General features: G+C 44.0%; 2 protein-coding genes across 3 annotated transcripts in view; one reads left to right on the top strand and one right to left on the bottom strand.

Annotated features, from left to right (window-relative positions):
* The window catches only part of ripor3 (RIPOR family member 3), a 52,855-nt gene extending 44,275 nt beyond the window's left edge, over positions 1-8,580 (top strand). For both annotated transcript variants that reach the window (XM_041952410.1, XM_041952403.1), the window contains 11 exons: positions 408-501; positions 1,426-1,689; positions 1,772-1,917; positions 2,014-2,179; positions 2,894-3,023; positions 3,206-3,370; positions 4,446-4,610; positions 5,769-5,971; positions 6,715-6,798; positions 6,913-7,003; positions 7,084-8,580. In XM_041952410.1, the coding sequence (XP_041808344.1) occupies positions 408-501; positions 1,426-1,689; positions 1,772-1,917; positions 2,014-2,179; positions 2,894-3,023; positions 3,206-3,370; positions 4,446-4,610; positions 5,769-5,971; positions 6,715-6,798; positions 6,913-7,003; positions 7,084-7,184 (1,609 nt within the window). In that variant the 3' untranslated portion in view covers positions 7,185-8,580. The remainder of the gene's footprint in view (positions 1-407; positions 502-1,425; positions 1,690-1,771; positions 1,918-2,013; positions 2,180-2,893; positions 3,024-3,205; positions 3,371-4,445; positions 4,611-5,768; positions 5,972-6,714; positions 6,799-6,912; positions 7,004-7,083) is intronic.
* Positions 8,581-12,412: 3,832 nt separating this feature from the next.
* On the bottom strand, positions 12,413-16,826 carry LOC121619111 (bladder cancer associated protein). Its single transcript, XM_041954720.1, has 2 exons — positions 16,678-16,826; positions 12,413-14,390 (listed from the first exon to the last, which is right to left on the bottom strand). The coding sequence occupies exon 2, from the start codon at positions 14,208-14,210 to the stop codon at positions 13,947-13,949; it is 264 nt and encodes an 87-aa protein (XP_041810654.1). The 5' UTR covers positions 14,211-14,390; positions 16,678-16,826; the 3' UTR covers positions 12,413-13,946.
* Positions 16,827-18,965: the final 2,139 nt, after the last annotated feature.

Raw genomic sequence — 18,965 nt, 5'->3', positions numbered from 1 at the left:
TTCACTTTCAACGTTCTCCTTCAATTGTTTCCAGAGAAAAAACTGTGAAAAGCTCACTGAACACCACCCGCTGAGCAGCAGACAGCAGACAGACCAGCTGCTGGACACAGTGGAGCGTTTAGCAGATTTGATATCTCAGTGTTCTTTCTGTTTGCCCCAAAGTGGCCAAAAAAACCCGCCGCTGCAGGTTTGAAGCTGTTTGTCGAGCACAAAGTGTGACAGTCAGACTTCTTTCATAGCTAAAACCTGACGCTAAATGTCTGGTTTCACAGCTTCCATAGATGTTTTCATCAGGTGTTTAGAAGGTTTTGACCACCTTCTGCATGTCACCAAGGTACATCCTGTAATAATATTACTACTTGATAACAGTGCTGCAAACAATGACAGGTGGTGTCTCTGTAATGCAGGTCCAGCACTCCTGATATCCTCAGGAAGAACACGACTGGAGAAGCAGAGCCTGAGACCCACAGTGCAGCAGGACCGGACACTGTCAGCATTCAGGTAAAAAAACAATGAAAACCTGCAGACTCGTGTCAGCAAATCAGATTTAACGCTGCATTGAAATTCAGACTCAGGAAAACTTTTCTGACCCCTGCAGAGAATTTGCTTTGCTGCAGTGCAAGTTGCTCAACACAGTTAGAAAGAGGGATGAAATACTTCCAAAGAAGGAGCAAAGTTACAAAATTCAGTAAAGATAACAAACGCATCATAATAATAATAATAGTAAAAATGTGCAAATGTGTATGTGCCAAGGCTAATATAAATGTGTAAGTGGTAAATAAGGATAACAATAAGAGTAAATGTTAAAAAGCAGGAGTTATATAAGGACGGACCCCCTGTGGCGTTCTGTGGAGCGCTCTCAGTCTGTGGCTGAATGTGCTCCTCCGGCTGGAGACACTTCCATGATTGATGAGTTGAAAGTTGAGAGCGACTGCAGCCTTGATACGTCCTATTAAAGCGTCTCTGAGGGGAGGGCAAGGCATCAGCTGCACCCACTGTCTTCTATGGAGGCCCCCACACTGTCTGCCGCCCTCACTGGGGTCTTGATGCCCTTCAGCTCTTCAGAAAGCAGCAGTTTCATCACATTTGCTCCTCAGCCATCACAGCCCCGACTGCGTCTGTCCTGGTGATGATTTTCCCTGATTTGGCCTTTGTAATAGCTAAGACACCTGTATTTAGTGGTCTAATAATATATAATATTAATGCAGTTAAGTTAATTTTGGATGTGGCACAGTTTCAGATGTATTAAAACTTGACTCAGAGTGTTTGCATTAGTTTACAGCAGAGGGACTTAGCTCTTCTTGTTTCCTCTCTTTCATTCAGTCTCATCTCTCCTCCAGCTACTCTCTTTTCTTCTGCTTCTCATCACATCTCATTAAACCTCTTCTTGTTCTTGCTTCAAACTCTTCTCCGCGTTCGTTCCAGGACTCCCCAGAACGTCAGTCATATTCTGCCGCTGACTCGCCCACATCCGCCGCCCGGCCCCCAGCCGTCACCACCTCCTCACCCACCGCCGCTGCCCCGGCCCGGGAGAGGCCGGGGGTGAGCGGTGCCCAGCGCAGGGCCCAGGCCGTCAGGCTGGGAGGCCTGATCGCTGAGCTGGAGAAGACTTTACAGAACCAGAGCTGCTCTGAGAAGGAGCTGAGAGCCCTGGACCACCAGATTCTGCACCTGGCAACCATACTGAAGGTACCTGTGTGCACACACACACACACACCTGTTGTTGAAAACACTGTGTGTGGTCTTCATGCCCTGTGGCGTGCGCCCTCAGAACGACCTCTCCCTGCTGAGAAGCTCATCATCAGAGGAGACTCTGGCCGTGGAGGAAGTTCTGGGCAGCTTTGACTTCCTGTCACATGACTTCAACGCAGATGATGACACTTCCTGTTTGGGCAGCCTGAGACTGAAAGACAGCGGGTGAGTTCACAGACAGAAGAGAATAATCACTAAAACTCCTCACTGACCTCACGTGCAATGAGTCATCTCTCCTCTTTTTTTATTTTTGTCCATCAGCATCAGTTCTTTCCAGCAGAGCACTCGGAGGAGTCTCGGCCTCCTCTCCCAGAACAGCCAATCAGCTTCTGAGGAAGACTTTGTCATTGCCCCTCTGAGTTCTGGAAACTGGGCTCTTGACCAGGCTCTTGAGACTCACCTGGACATATGTTGCATCCTGCTGCAGGTACAGTGTTTCTGTAGCATGCCACACATGAAACGCAAGTCTTTGGATGAGCGTTTCATACAGAAAAAGAAACTTTTAAACAAATCACACCAGACTGTTTACCTGTTTGTGACTCTTCTTAAATAAACATAGAAAGTGAAAGAAAAAGTGAGGACTTGTGCAGACAGCAAGACAAAGTCTGGCATCTTATTGTAGGACAAAAACATTGTTATTTCCACAATTCTGCAAAACTCTGGATAACTTTTCTTACCTTCAATTCCAACATGTTAAATATTCTCACTTTCTACAACATCTGTGCATTCCCACTACGGCCTAGTTAAGGTCAGGGAAAGATTGTAGTTATAGTAAAAGAGAAGATGAGAGAACTTTTGTAAAGATGCAAACGGGGCGCCTGCATGAATGTCAGATGTGCTACATGTCAGTCCACCACCTCCACAGGCTTACTTCCCACCTCACTACACAAGACTTCCTGCATTTGCTCTGAATGTCGGTATTGGCTGTAAATCATGAGCTGTACGTGGGCTGTGTATGTTGTGCTGTTGTCAGGGTTTACTCACGGCATGCAGAGACTTCTACACAGCGGCAGCAGGATTTGCTGCAGAACAGGCAGGCGTGAGGAGGCTCTTAGGATTCTGTTGTCATGCAAAGCTGCCGCTCGTCTGGCTCCACCCTCGCACTGTCAAAATCTAACAAACGCACATAATGTTTCCTCAGATGATCCCAACGACCAACTTCAGCCCGTCCAGGAGGGAGCTGCTGGAGGAGATGGCTCTGCAAGCTGAAGTCCTGGACAGAGTCAGCTGTGTGCTGCTGGAGAAGACCGACAACATCTCTGCAGCTGACAGTCAGTGGAGGATCTGCTTGTCTGGCTTTCAGAGAATGAAATCTTTGGTGTAGCCTCTTGTTATCATGCTTTACACCTTGCTACCAATAGTGACAATTAGCAATAATGCACAACTATCCATGTTTTACATGCATGTTCTGGTTTTCTGGTAAGATGCTCGCTTTCCTCCTCATCTCCTTCAGTCCTCCCGAAGGCCCAGCGAACGAAGGATGTGCTGTTGTTCTGGGAGGAGTGTGTGAGCGACAGCGGCTCTGCTTTCTGCTGCAGCTCTGACAGTTTCTCCAGGGCGCTAAAGAAACGTTACACACACAAGGTGAAGGCCAAGCAGCCCGGCCAATCAGAAAAAGGTACCGTAGTACATCAGCACTTCACATATGCTTGAATTCTTGGTGCTTATTTATTTCATGACCATTTGTTTGCATTTTTTTTAGAGCGCATGCTTTTCCTTTGCTGTTACTGTAATTCATAACTCCCCGCATTTCACACAATTTTTGTAACTCAGATGATGAGCATCAACTTGTTAGACCAGTTTGTGCAGAGAGGCTTATATCTGCAGAGGGGACACCACTGCATCACATGACCAACAAGCTAGCATTACTGCTAGAGAGCTAGCCTGCTAGCATTTGCTGACAGACGGCTGTTAACTGAGCTATTACAGTTTACAGTTTATTATTATTATTATTATTACCGCACTGAATGTGGGTTTGACAATGCCATTTAAACCATGTCCTTTTCTTTTTTTTCCAAAGAGATGGTACAAAGGACACATTTCAGTTGGAACCAATGATTAAAAATTACATATTTGTTTTGTTTAGTGGAAGTTTTTCATTGGCCGACAGACTTTATTGGCCAAGTCTGTGTGTGCATACAAGAAATCTGACTCCTGTTTAAATGTTGCATCCAAAGCACTTGCACAGGAAAAAAGACAATAAGAACAATAGTGCAAACATTTAAACAGTATATATACACAGAATGGTGAGGAAATAAACAATATATTCAATCACATTTACAGTGTGTGTTGACCTTGACAGCGAGTGCTGAACGTCCATGTTGACATGCGTTTGCATGAATATTCTGGACATGAATGCTGTGTTTTGGAGGTTGGCTTGCAGTAAGTCTTCAGTTTGTTTCTCCATCGTGATCATCGTGTTTACATTTCTTCATTTTTGCGTTGTTTAAATCACAATTTGTCAAAGTAAATAGAGGAGACGGAATGAAGAAATGAGACACAGCTGGTTGATTTAAAAAGGAAGGAGAAGAGGAAAAATTCACCACCAAACAATAAGAGGAGATATAGGCAGTGTTTGAGTGTCTCAGGCTGCAGTGATGTTGGCTCCTGCACACTGATCAAACACTGATCGGTCACACTCAGTGTTGTCAGCTGCTGACTGAGCTGGAAACCTTTTCCTCCGTCCTCCGCAGTGTTTTCTCAGCTCCTGCAGCAGCTCCAGACGGCCTGCCGGACGACGCCCAGCCCTCGGCCGGTCTGCAGCCCAGAGAGGGTCACCCTCTTCCAGCTGTCGGTGTATCTGAAGCGCTGGAGCGTGCCGGAGCTGGGCGAGCACATCTCACGCCTCTCCAAAGAAGGTGTCATTTTCTAAACTTCAATTTCACACATTCGAGATGTTTAAAGAAGTTGTTTTAAAATGCCTCATGTTTTACTTTAAACTCTCTTCTTTTATGTACAATACAGACCACCAGGGACCAGTAACTGTCTTTATTTAACTTTGTTTTTTTACTGACTTTACTTCCAGAATCATACATAAGACAGGTGTCTCCATAGTTTTGGTATAAAGTGTGTGTGTGTGTGTGTGTGTGTGTGTGTGTGTGTATGTGTGTGTGTGTGTGTGTGTGTGTCCTGCTGGTATCTGTTGTGTATTCGAGGAATGTATGCTGTTATAGTTCTACTCTGCAGCTTTAGGATCTGATTCCAGCTTGCTAAAGGCATCTGGACCATCTGTCAGCATTACAGCCAAATGGTTACACCAAACAAACTGGGCGTGTGTGTGTGTGTGCGTGTGTGTGTGTATGTATGTGTGTGTGTGTGTGTGCATGCACGCGTGTTTGTTTCTAAAATGTTTGCATAAAAAGACACAAGAACACATCCTTCCTTCCCTCCTTCCCTCCTCCTCCTCTTGCTTCCTCTTCTTCCTCTCGTGGCTGCAGTCTGTTGATGGTCTGCTGTTTATTAAACATTCGGTTTGCACAGCACAGAACTTCTAAAACTGCGACTGTGTTTCTGGGCTTTACGCAATCTGGGACGGATAAATGAATGTTGACGTTTGTTTCAACTCGCTTTGAGCACCGTGCGGGTGGAGTTTACAGCCAAAGTAAGACAAAGAGTCTGATTTTGCTTTTCTGACATGTAAAAATTGACATTGTGCTTCAAATAGTACATTTGAGTATATCTCAAAGCTGAAGTCTGAATAAAAATGTGCACGTGAATGAAGATGAATTATGTTGCTGCTTTCGCTAAATCAAGCAGTTCTGCTACATCATGAGTGTATGTAAACTGGATATTCCTAAAGAAAGATATCATGTAAATACTAAACTTTGACCTGTTTCTAAAGTCAAGAATGAATTTTGAAGCTCAGCTTTTAAGCTGACATTGATGAGAAGTCCTCAAAATGTTCAGGAAAAATGGAAATAATGACCCCATCTGCCGGTTAAACCGTGTGATTCACTGCAGAAAACTGAACATATTGGCTGTATTATTCATTCATTACGGTCACTGGTGTGTTTCAGAGTACATCCTGTCAGCCCTGAGGAGCCCCAAAAGGAGGCGGGCTTTAAATAAGCTGAGGGGGCGGAGCATCGCGGAGCTCCTCCCGCTGGGGTGCACGCTGCAGACTCTGGCCGCCCTGCAGGTCGACTCCAACCACAAAGTCTGCAAAGCCGCTGCCAGCTGCCTCTGCAGAGCTGCAGGCTGCAAGGCCTTCAGGAGCAAGGTACATCACAGTGTCCCATCCAGGGGGGGGGTAGCAGCTTTGTGAGGCTCGACTTCAGCTGAATGCTAACAGTGCACGCTCACAGTGAAAATGTTAGCATGCTGATGTTAAGTAGCACCACACGTTTGTTCTTGCAGTTCATCCAGTTCAGCTCGTTTCGAGCTGTAATGACCCCTGAGATGTCTTTCATCGCTGCGAGCTCGTCCCCACAAACTAAATACACCAGTTTGTCTGTTACTTAAACAAAAAAATCATCATTGGTTCATTTCTCTTGGAAAGAGCGACACTCCGCATCGACTTTTCTTTTCCTGACAGTCGCCATGATGCATGACATCGATGCGTTCACCTTGACCTGGACAGATGAAGGGGTGATGGGGCCACCCAGAGGGACGTGTTAGCCTCGTTCATGTTTTTTTCTTTTAGTGCGGAAAAAAGTAATTTCTGATGAATTCACGTATCCCCCACCCCTGGACTAAACTAAGACGGTGAACATGGTAAACATTATACCAGCTAAACGTCAGCATGTTAGCATTGTTGCTGTGAGCATGTTAGCATTTAGCTGTGGCTGCGTGCAGCCTCTCAGAGCCTCGAGCATGGCTGTAGTCTCGTGATTTCCTCAGGCGTACGCTCAAACAGCAGCCTCCCTCTCTTGGCTTACCGTGTGAAAAGAACTGCAGTGATGTAGCTCCTACAACAGCACAAGCAACATCCTCGTAACTTGCTGGTGTGAACTTCTCCTCCAGGCGGTGGTTTTCTACACAGAGAGTCTGAAAAGCGTTGATGTTCAGATCCAACAAGGCTCCTGTCTGGCTCTTAAATGCCTCAGGGTGAGCAACACACGTTACACAAACTCTCAGCAAAACCAAGCAGCACTCACAGAAACACACGTTTCACCGCCGTCCGGTACGTCATCACCTGTCTGCCGTGTGTGTGTTTGCCAGGCGACAGAGAGTGTGGACCACATCGCAGATCTGTGGCGATCAGCGGATGAAGATCTTCGCAGCGCTGCCAGAGAGACTGTCCTCTCCTTTGGTACAAACACAAATTACTCTTCATTCATTTGGATTTTGTTCTATTTTAGTTTATCATACGTTCAGTGTGTCCATCTGCAGGTAAAAAGGGCTACCTGGCCTTCCAGAGGATGGACCAGCTGTACACCGAGATGCAGGAGGAGGCTTATCAGAACCAAGAGACCGAGATGACCTACCTATAGGAGACCGGTCTGGACCTGAATCCAGCAGAGGGTTTGGTTTTTCCTGACGGGACATGAAGAGTCTCAATGATCCTGACTGTGTGGGCGAGAGACTACGTTTGAACAAAGCTCGTGTCCGAGTTGGATAAAGCTTTACGAGGTAACACGGGGACAAAGAGGAACAGCTTCCTCTGGATGGATCGTCGATGTTTTCACTCCAAAGCTCTGATTTGCTTCATCCTGTGACCAGAGAAGTGACTTTACTGGGATCTTGAATTTATTTTGGTCAAATATGTAAGTTTTGTTTAAAGAAGACGGATTCTGTTCCAGTTATTTAACCTGCTAACCTGTGCAGCTTTAACGTTATTTCTGCTTCACCAGTGTTGGGACTCAATAAGGTCTATGTTGTTTTAGTTGGAAAATGAAGGAAAATTTATTATTTCACATAATGTGAAGAGTGTGATTAAGAGGCATAATGAGTAAAAGTCCTAAATATCATGTGAACATTAAACCCTGAGGGGTGAAATAAATCCCTGCTAACAGGATCAAACCGCGTGCGATCAGGTTTTAATGGAGGAGCAGCCGTCATGCAGGAGGACTGCACAGATCGACCTGCGGCAGGTTGCTTTTTCTCTGAGCTGCACTTCCTTTCCTTGTTTTTATGAGCTTTTGAATGCTTCGTAGAAGGAAGGTAAAATGGCTGCTGAAATGTTTCCACAATCAGGAGCTGTGACATTCAGGGACGCCGGAGGATTAGAAGACAAACTGCTCTGGCAGGCAGCCAGACGCCGTTGAAGAGGTTTTACTCTGCTCTCCTGAATCTCTTCTCCCAGCGAGGTTCCTGCTCTGCGCATCACACGTGTGCAGCCGCTGGATGTCACGGGCTGACGAAAGCATGTCGTCATGTGACATACATAAAGCATGTGCATCGATTTGGATTGATTTAGCTTGAAGGAGGTGACAAGTCTGAGGCAACGCTCACAAGGAGTTGATCCAAAATGTGGGACCAGTCTTAAAACCCTGATTCCAAAAAAGTTCTGGATGCTGTGAGACGTAAATAAAAGCAGAATCAATCATTTCATCAAACTGTGTTTCCTGACAGCAGTTTTTCTGAAGTGTTCCTGAGTCCATGTATCATCAAATTCAGATTAAGCAGATACTTTTAAATGATGTTTCTTTGTGTTTTTTACAGCGTCACAGCTTTATTGGAATCAGGGTTGTATGACTGCTCCGTCGCTGATGATCCATTAACTGATTACATAAACTCGTAGTGAACTAGTGATACATCCTCTCCTGTGTCAGATGAGTCAATGGGTACATCCCATTTCTCAAAATTGCATCCTCGTTTCCCTCACTTGCGTGTTTTCCTTGCGTCTTAGTCCCTCCCACCAGGGATGCATGAGAGGACACAAGGAAACCACGCAAGGAGAGAAGAAACGAGGAAACATGTTTTATGAGAATTGAGACGTCCTTTCCTCTGAAGCGTCACGTGAAGCGACGTCTGTTTCTGATGACGCGACACAGCTGGAGCTGCTGCAGTTACCGTTATATTCACACCCCCACCGCCCCCCGCCCTCGATATATTTACATTTCATACTTATATTTACATTGTTAAAAAGTCTCCAGCACTAGCAAGTAAATATGAAACACTTTTATTAACACACATGAGAATTAATGAGTTCATTCTTGGCTGGACGCCTCTTCCAGGTGAACAGGTGTCATTTTCTGACCTGAACTTTATCAGCCTCGCTGTGTCTTCTGTCCCGTTCAATGAGACACATTTCAGACCTGTTAGTGAAGAGAAACCCACGAGCCATGAAACACATTATTTCACTCAGATAACACGCAGAAAAAGTGACGAGAGGCCGATGTGTTCGTGTTAGAACAGGTTGTAGATTAAAGACTGCTGAGTGGAGACAAAACTGGAGACAGATGTTTTAATGTCTGACGCTGAACGCAGAAATCAGCTGCTGCGGGACTTTTATCCATCAGTAGAAATAACAGCGGTAAACCAAACTCTGTCTCCAGCTACGTTTCTCTCAGGTCTGGGATATTCCGTCTCTTCTCCACATTTGACATGATTTCTCTGAATATCTATAAAGAAATAAGTTTCCCCGCCTGCCGTCCTGCGCACATTGAGAGGCGGTTGTTACGCAACGTAAGTGTTTTGCTTTCAGAGCCGCTGCGCAGTGAGAGCGGTGACAGACGAGAGTAGACTCATTTTAAATCAATAAATATGTTTTAATCACTATTTTGTGTCACTTTATATTGAATGCTTTAGTAGTGAGCAGAGTTCAAAGCGGGATAATAGTGAGCAGGTTCCTATGGTCCCTGCTCACTAAACATCACCTCTTACGTGATTGAAACATGACGGATCCTCATGTTCTTGTATTATCGCTCTTTGGAGAACGTAACTTTACGTTAGGCTCATCTGAATTGCAGCCATTCACTGCAGGATATTTACACTAGCGCACTTTCTCCACCTCGTTCAAACGTGTCAGCTGTGGGGGCGGAGTCTTCATACCGTTCAGTTGACAGACTTCCGGGTAGGATGCACTGATGTATCCTCGCTCATAGCTCCTCCGAGAGCCCTCCTCGCTCCTCGATCCTCGCTCCTCAGAGCCGCAATTTTCGCTTTGGGACGGCCGGCAATATGGCGGACCAGAAGTACTTCCGGTTCGAGCGAGGATCGAGGAGCGAGGAAACGACAATTTTGAGAAATGAGATCCATCCATGTCTCTCGCACTGCTGAAGGTCACACACTCTCCGTCTGTGTGGACTCAGCTTGGTATCAGACAGAGAGGCAGGCAGGTGCTGCCCTCTGCTGGCTGTTTGTGCAAACTGAAGTTTGGGAAGGACTCTGACCTGAGGATGCTTTCACTCGCCACAGGGTAGATTTGGCTGTGGTTAAACTGACCTGGGACCTCTCTTGCTGGGATAGTTAAGGAATGTTTGGAAGGTCAATTAAATGGCATGGGAAGAAGTCAGATTTTTTTTAAATGTGCAATGAGGTTTTTCCTTTAGTCAAGTCTGCTTCACGTCGAGGAAAGAGTTTGGTGTAGAAGATGTACAAGAAAATACTCAATATTCTCACAGTACTCTGATATGAATCAGAATTCCCAACATACCAAAGCTCTCGTGTTGGAAACCACGTCTTGAATCAATTCAACCACACCATCAAAATCCCATAAAGGACGCTGTAATGTAGAACAGCATGTGAAGACCCTGCTTGTCCTCTTTTTTTTTTTTAGATAATCAGAAGCAGAGTTAGATTAGCTCCAAAAATGAAAACGACGAACCAGAGTTGAATCTGAACAGTGTTTGAAAATTCTCGGCCTGGTTTGTTTCAGTCTCTTCTTGCAGGATCAGATGTTTGAAAAGACGATCAGCTGAAAGGTGTTTAAACGTCTTATCAGACTGAGTTTGACTCAGTTAAACCTGAACCAGAATTAACGACTGAACACTTTGCTTTTGTTCGGTGATGCCAGCAAGCTGAGACACCAGATGACGACCTGCTGTCGGTAGAACAGGAAGTCCAGATGTTTGCTGTCAGCATTGTGTCAAGTCTCATGAAAGGAAAGGAGAAAAAGCAGTAATGGAGGAATGCAGAGCTGAGAGAGATGTGGAGGGAAAGAAGAATGGAAAGACAGCAGGAGGGTGAAGGACGTGAGGATGAACAGTAGCAGCCATGCTAGCAGCTCTATGACGCTGGAGCTACTCAGACACAGCAGTTCTCTGAGCTAAATGCTAACAACAGCATGATGTTGTGTAGCAAGTTAAGTGTTTACCATGAACTTTGCATATCATGTTAGCATGCTAACATTTGCTGTTTACCAGTAAACAAGCTACAGCTGAGGCTGATGGATGTTATTAGCTTCACATGTAGTCAGACACGAAAGTATTCTTTTTATGTGATGGTGCTAATTGAAAAGTGAGGTTACTTTAAGGGGCGACACTTCATGATTGTCTACCAAGTTTTTAAAAAATCACTGTTCACCTCATGATGGCGCCAGAGGAAAAGTCTCACCAGAGTCGGGGTTTATCTTCTGAGGAACATGAATGTGTTTCAAAGTGTCAGTTATTCTGACAAAGTGGCTAAAATCTTAATTTCTTTTGTTTCGTGGTTTAAGACGTTTATCATCTGCTAGCAATTCACATAGAAACACCTGTCACCTGTTTGACACACAGTGGTTGCTAGCATAATTAGCACACATATGACAGTGTTACTAACAGAGAACAAGGCTGAAAGAAAATGTAAAAACTCAGCCAGTTCCCGGATCAGATCGTAAACATCAGCGTAAACAAGAAGAGCTGTTCACATCAAAATGATGAGTGTACCTTTAGGAACCTTTAGGTGTCGAGTTGGGACTCATCTTTCTTTACTTTCGCACTTTGAGTATTTTTGGCTTGGTCCCAAACTGGTTTCACTGATATTTTTTGTAACTGGATGTTATTTGCTTACAGAAATGTGTATTATTGAGACTCTATAATGTGTGCTTCAAAGACAGGAAGCGTTTCACTTTTGTAAGCATTAAAAGGACTCAACATTCACTGCGGCTGTTCTTTCTGACCAGGAAACACTTGCAGCACCTTGTAGCCTACTTCTTCTTTTATTTCTATATTTGTAAAGATCATTTCCTAGAAAAAACATTTTTATGCAGTTATAGAAGTTCTTGAATTGCAATTTAAAGGCGTTTCTGGCAGCCGCAATGCAAAATACAGCCAGATGCATTTAAAATACAGTCACTAGAAGAATGATTAAATGATTGGTGGTATGTGGGACTGTAATCGGTGAACTAGAGGAACAGATTTCTATTCAAACAAACATGTTTTATGGCATAAAAAGGATCTCTGAGTACTTTGTACATGACATCTCCAAGGCAGTCACATTTTATTCTAATTTCACTGATCCCCACTGGGAGGCTTAACAGATTAAATCACTGTTAGATTTTCAAACACATAAACCATATCTTGGACGAAGCGATGGTGAAATTCTGGCAGGTCGTTAGCTTGGCTTGCACTTCAGTTGCATCATCATCTGAAGTCCAGCTCGAGTTTACTGTTTTCCACTGCCTGTTTGATCCACCATCATGTTTAACCTGCTTTTATACACCAACATTTATACAGTTTCTGCAGGGTTCAAGACTTTTTCACACTTCAGATCCCAAAAAGTAATTTGAAAATGCACGAAAAACACTTAAAAATCTAAAGACATTTTTATGCTTGATATAATACACAGTCTAACACGATGAGAGGAAAAACTTTATTTAAATTAAAACCAAAGCAATAATGTAGCAGTGAGCATGTTCAGCACTGCGACAGGAGGCCAAACACACGGCAACAGGTACACAGTATGAATGCCTTAGCCTGTGTCTGACAGCTAAACAAAACACTTTCTTCATGACAGCGTCGCCCTTTGAATGAATAATAAACGTGTTGTCTGAAAATCATTTCCGCCACCAGCACACGCTTTACTGACAGTATCACTGCTGGAAATACTGACCATCTGTTGCTACGTCACCTTGTGTATCACCACATTTTTACGCTTATCAGCATGTCATGATCACAAAAACTACACACCTATCGCACATAACACAAATTTTCTTTCACACTCCCTACACACGCTCATACATCCAGATTATTCTACCCTTTGGAAACTTTCAGCATTTTTGTTTTTATTAATTAAAATCTGTGTGTGAACTTAATGCTTGGAGGAAAAAAAAAACTAACAGCAACCCATGCACAAGAAAACAAAAAGTTCAGATGGCGAGTGTGGCGGTGGGGGACATTCACTCTGGGGCGGGAGGAGACAGGAGGACAAGGAGGGGGCGGATGCAGAGCACTGTGGGTAATGACAGGACAGTTTCTCAGCTGTATTACACCTTCTGTGGGGCATTTGTGTAGCTATGACAAAGGAGGACTTATTCACAGCATAGTTATTGATTGTCCAGTGTCTGTGCTCTCCTGGTTGAGGGTAGCGTTACGTGTGCAGAGCCAAAGTGGCGGCAGAGTTTGGTGAGAGGGGCTGTGAAAGGGATGTTGCTCCAATGGACAGACACACTACCTGCCCTATGAAGTTAGTCAATAACTGCAACGGTACGGGACTGAGAAGCAAGTACGGCTACGGGAGAAACTTGAAACGTCCGACTCTGCCTGCAGCTTTCGGGAGGGCTGGGTGACGTTTGGCAGTTTGAGGTGGATGAACCTGCAGGTTTTTGGAGAAAGTGACGTTTCTCTTGAACAATGTTGGAAGTAAACAAGTCAGAGGGTTAGAAAGGAACCAGAATACTGAAACACAGTGGTCGCTCTCGGTTACTTCACGTGGTGTATGTGTGGTCTAGTTTTCATTCAAATGCTGGAATGAAAAGTTGCTGAAACTGAAATACCTTAACGCCAAGTTCACACATGTGCTTGCCTTAGTATTTCAAGTTTGGATGCCTCTTCCCGTTACATAAAAGTACACAAAACGTCTCCGACATCGCTTCGCCCTCCCGTCCTCCTACCGCCTGAAATTCAAGTCTGTCTTTACAGCATGGCAAAACAGCCCCCCATAATCCTCCTGAACAGGCTCTTCCACTCTTCCATAAAGCCTTTGGCCTCAGGCTCTCTGTATCTGTGGTGTTCCCCTCCAGCAGTCCTTCAACACCCAACACCGCCTCTATGCCGCTTCCCCCCCCAAAGTGTAGTCCGTCCACTCTTACAGCATAGCAGTATCTATCTCCAGCAATGCCTCATCACCCTTCGCAGCGCACCCAACCCCCAGTCCCCAACCCCTTTACTCTCCTAGGTCCCGACAATCGCTGGGTCGTGGGCAGCGTCCGGCAGTGTGGCATCCTGGCAGTGGTAGAGGAAGCAGTTGCCCCAGCAACTATAGCAGATGAGGAAGAGGGCAGCCAGGAAGACCAAGGCACAGATGGTGCAGGGCTTCCTCTCCAGCAGGAAGCTGAGCAGGTAGAAGCCCATGAACATGGAGTGGTTGAACCACAGCGCTGGGTTCAGCGGCTTGGGGATGAGTAGCACAGGGAGTAGCCACTGTAGGCAATACATTGTCTCTTTCCTATAAAGGACGTTGGCAGAAGCTCTCTGTGGGCCTGGGCTGCGGCAGAGTCAGGGTGGAGGAAAACAGGCCTCGGCAGGTAAGATGCGGGAGGGTCGTCCTATCCGACAGAGCCGGGATGATGGTGGAACAGGTCAAAGAAGCCAGATGCTACTGTCGTCAGGTCATCCCTGGAAACAGCAGAGGACAGGTCAGGAAAAGTCTGAGGATTTCAAATCCCTAACAAAGTGTTGTCAAACTAGGACTGCAACACAATTATTTATCAAAAAACCTGCCTATTACTTTTATCAATTAACTGTTTGATCTGCTAGATAATAGTGAAAATGTCAATCACACTTTCTAAGAGCCCAGGGTGATGTCATTAAACTCAACTTCCTATCACATATTTTCATGACAGACAAAGTGGAACTAGGGAAAGTTTTAGCTCAAAAACTGACTTGAACAATCAATGTATGATCAAAACAGCTGCTGACTGAATAGAAGTAGACCGGGTGGCTGACTGAATTTGACATTTTTTGGACCAGTGTATCAAGTAATTGGGAAAATTATCCCCAAATGAATTGATAATGGAAACAACTCAATTGGAACCCTGTTTCATAGGCTTTTAACACAGGCCATTCAGGGACATTTTTACAGTTTGTGCTGACGATGTTACATGTTACCTTGGGATTCAGCTCTATATTCATAATAAAATAAAAGACAGTAAAAAGCTTGAATTTTAAGATGCTCCTTTCACAATAACTCACAACATCAGAGTTTCCCTCCACCAGTGAACCTAAACCCCCATCTTTTGGTACCATGAAACCTGCCTTTCATCACACCTTTGCATTAACATCAGTAGTGCTGCTCCTTTAATAGCAATGACTGCAGATTTAGTGGATATAAATAGACTCTCTCTCTCTCTCTCTCTCTCTCTCTCTATATATATATATATATATATATATATATGTATGTATATATATATATATATATATATATGTATATATATACACACACACACACACACACACACACACACACCTCAGGTTCTTCTTTTAGGGATGCGGGTCATAATTCTGAACTGGTATATCTATAGATGATCAAATTACAGGTAATAATCCACCTGACATGCAACATTACTGTGTGGGATGGCAGATACCCAGTGAAGGCCACTATCTAACATGATTACACATTTATGGTTTATCAGTGCTCCAGCCCATACTAATGACTCCCAAGGTAAACACTTTGCCAACTATTTAGATAGGTAACTTCCTTGTAAGGGCCTGATTCCCAGAACTTAGCCGCTCGGCTAATGTTAATTAGCTAATAACAAACGTTAAGCAAACCAACGCTATTATACGAATATGTGGCGGCTAACATGAAGTGCCTAACTACATTATTATGGCTGACTTTGTCTGAATCAAATGAAACAAAACAATGGAGGTTAACGACAGACGGAGTCGAAATCTGCACTGAGATGAAGTTAAAGCAGCTGGTTTCAACAGGAAAACTGGCTGCGGCTGGCTGAAGGACAAAAGCAGAGTTAACGTCCCGTCACTGACAGCTGCTAGCATTCCCCGGCTGCCTCATGTCTGCCCAGCTTCACAGCATAATCATGGAGCAATAACTATCCTGCGTTAGCGTTCACTAGCTAGTTAACAAGCAGGTTACATTCAGCTCCAGTTGTAACCAAGGTAGCTAGTTAACACTGGGTTGGTTATAGCTATGCTTAATAAATAACGTTACTCGGTTTAGTTCTTTATCTATCTGGTTGGCTGGCGTTAAATCACAACCTAATGTTAATGCTAGTTGACAGGGAACGGCTAAGTTGCCTAACGCTAGCGCGTTGTCCAATATGCGGACAGAAGGGCACGACCAAACACAATTTAAAAATATACACATTTAATGTTGCCAGCTGTGGACGTGGAAACGAGTGCATCATGAGACGTCACACAAAACAGTTTTAGCCCAAGATGGACGCTCAATATTTCGGTATAGTAGAGGTACAACAAACTGTTTTCGTTATGAACTAATTTTGACATTTAAAATGGTCTCGTGTAGAATCGCCTTCAAAAATCCATCGCAGTGGGCGGTAACGTATGCAAGCAACGTGAGCCAGTTCTAAAAGTAGAAATGAATTATTGTGCTTGGTGCTGGAGCTTGGTTTGACAAAATACGTTAACAACTCAGTCTAGATATAACGTTACAGCACGTCACAAGTTATGAGCAGTCCCGCTGTACACGGCCAGCTTGGAGCGGAGTTTAGCGTTAACGTGTTTCTCCGTTGACTAAAGAACTCCACGTACCGGAGGCTGGCTAGGTAGGTTAGCTTGCAAAACAAAGATTCTGCGAATGCATTGTTCCGCCGGCCTAACTATAAACAGTGCAGCTAACGTTTAATATCAAAGTGACGCAAATTATCATTTTTGTAAGAGTTTCCCTCTTTATTTGAATGAATATGTAAAAAAATGGACAAACCTGACATGTTTCGTGCTCATTCTCAGCTGTGGACAACCATCAACACCATTTCTACCTCAACAACTGCGTGCGTAGCTGCTAGCTAGCAAATTAGCTAACAAACAGCGTTAGCTTACAGGACCCCTGATGAAAGGGCCGAGCAGAGACGTTTGGAAGACTGTGGGCTTCTTCTTCTTCTTCGAATACATTCCCGGCAAGCTCTGCGCTACGAAGCGTAGTGCTGCCCCCTGCCGTTGTCTTTTAGAAATGCCTTGCTGAATCCCTGAAAACCGTCGGTGAATGTATGCAACAAACAAGCTCTCATTTGACTTATATATTGATTAATGGTATCAGATGAGAAGTCGTCATCTTTATTATGCAACAATTCAAGCAATGATAAATGCGTCTGAGGCTCTGGGAGGAACCACACAATTCCTACCACCCGGTCTACTTCTAGATTAACTAGCAGTGATTGAAACTGCTTTATTTGAACCAATAATGTCCACCCAGTTTGATCCCCCTAATCCCTAATGAGGGCTCTCCTATTTCCATTAGAAGAGTAGAGAGATGTTCTCAAAACAGACACTCAAATGGCCTTACACTGAATCTGGCCAAGTTTACTGGAGACTGATTTAGCTAGGGATCCAAACACAACAACATTACCACAATTTAAATCAGATCTATTCAGTGCTTGACATATTATAAACAATGTATCTTGCTCTGCTCCCCAATCACTCTCAGAGAAATTGTGGAGGATGTTAATAATCTTTTCACATTTACTGATTCCAGTAAATGGATTCCAAGAAGTCTTTTCATCCAAGCAAACATGATAAACCATGTGTGTGTAATTATTTAAATCCTACAACACAAGAAAATATATCATCCATCTGTTCATTTACTTTCTAGACACAATTATCCAGCTCAGAGCTGCCGGAGCAAGAAATTACAACAACAAACAAAATCAGATTTTCTCCAAACTTTATTTATCACATTTAACTTATTACACAGACAAACAAAAGAGTGAGACAGTATGTGATCAAAATGCGTATAAACAGACATACAAAAAAGATCTGTAAAATAAATAAGCAGAAATAAAATACTTGGGATGAATTAATGAAAACTCAACAAAATGCTGGACAAAAACCTGGTGAAAAATCTTACCAGGAAACTAAGCTTGTTATCTTTATACAAACGAAGGGTCACTTGTTTTTTTGTTTTTTTTGCTACAGCTGAATCCCCATTGACTTGCACTAGCACTGCTAACAAATGCAAACACACATGAGGCTGCCACCAGATTCTGAGAAAAAAAAACATCTGTGAAAACAAATTTACATGATCAGAATCTGTGAAGCATTCAGTTTCGTTTCTAGCAACGAAAAGCAACAAAGTTCGTCCTTGTCAAACACTTATTCAGTCTTCCAGCAAATAAAAGCAACAGAAGCCGTATGTTTCATTATATTGGTGTTCGCTTCAGTGCTGAAAGCTACATGCTCATCTATTCTGTCTTCCGGTGGAGGACGAGGGGACAGCGTCCTGCCTGCATTTTGTGCTCTCAGACACGGGTCATCTACATTGCAGGCTGGCATTTAATGCACTCAGGATGGACGGCTGTCAGTCCCAGCGTGTCCTGAACGCCCCATAAATCCTGCTTAACTGACAAAGTGCATATCAATCAGCGTAGTTTATAGTGAAGCCATATACAGTATTGTTACATCGAGAAAAGTCAGAGTAAAAGAGTTGAAACACAGGCAACATCTTGACGAAATGCAGATGGGCAATACTACCTGTAACAGGAATGGAGACAGAACAGAATCATCAAATCATAGAGAGCGCTCTGAATAAAGGTAAACACAATAAAAAAAAACGTTGAACATCGCTGCTAACATCTGTCTGTCTCCATTCCAGCTAAGTGAAGAGTGACTTGAGTCAGCGTGTCTTGCCGACAAGAATATTTCACATTATTTCTGTCCATCCGATGTGTCTGATATTACTGTTTGAGCTGTAACAGTTTGGTAACTAGCCAGTATGTTATTAATGGTGCCCTGAACTCTTCAAGTCCGGCACAAGTCCCACTTTTGAAGACTTACATGTTGGTTAGTCAGTCACGATTGCAGTGACTCGGACATGACAGTAGCCGTGATCATAGTAACTTCCACTCGCATCACACAATGACAATGACATGACCGAAGTGACTGGGACATGATGGCAGTGACTCGAACAAGACTAGATGGAAGTAACTCAAGCATGACCTTAGTGATTGGGGCATGAATGTAGCTTTGACATGACCATGACCACGGTGACTCGGACAC

This window comes from Chelmon rostratus, chromosome 2 (genome assembly GCF_017976325.1).
Source record: "Chelmon rostratus isolate fCheRos1 chromosome 2, fCheRos1.pri, whole genome shotgun sequence".
Taxonomy (NCBI): domain Eukaryota; kingdom Metazoa; phylum Chordata; class Actinopteri; order Chaetodontiformes; family Chaetodontidae; genus Chelmon; species Chelmon rostratus.
Note: the sequence above shows the minus strand (reverse complement) of the source record. Positions and strands in the feature narration are given on the sequence as shown.

Coding starts and splice junctions, on each gene's coding strand:
- LOC121619111 (XM_041954720.1), bottom strand. CDS start 14,210: ATGTATTGCCTACAGTGGCTACTCCCTGTGCTACTCATCCCCAAGCCG.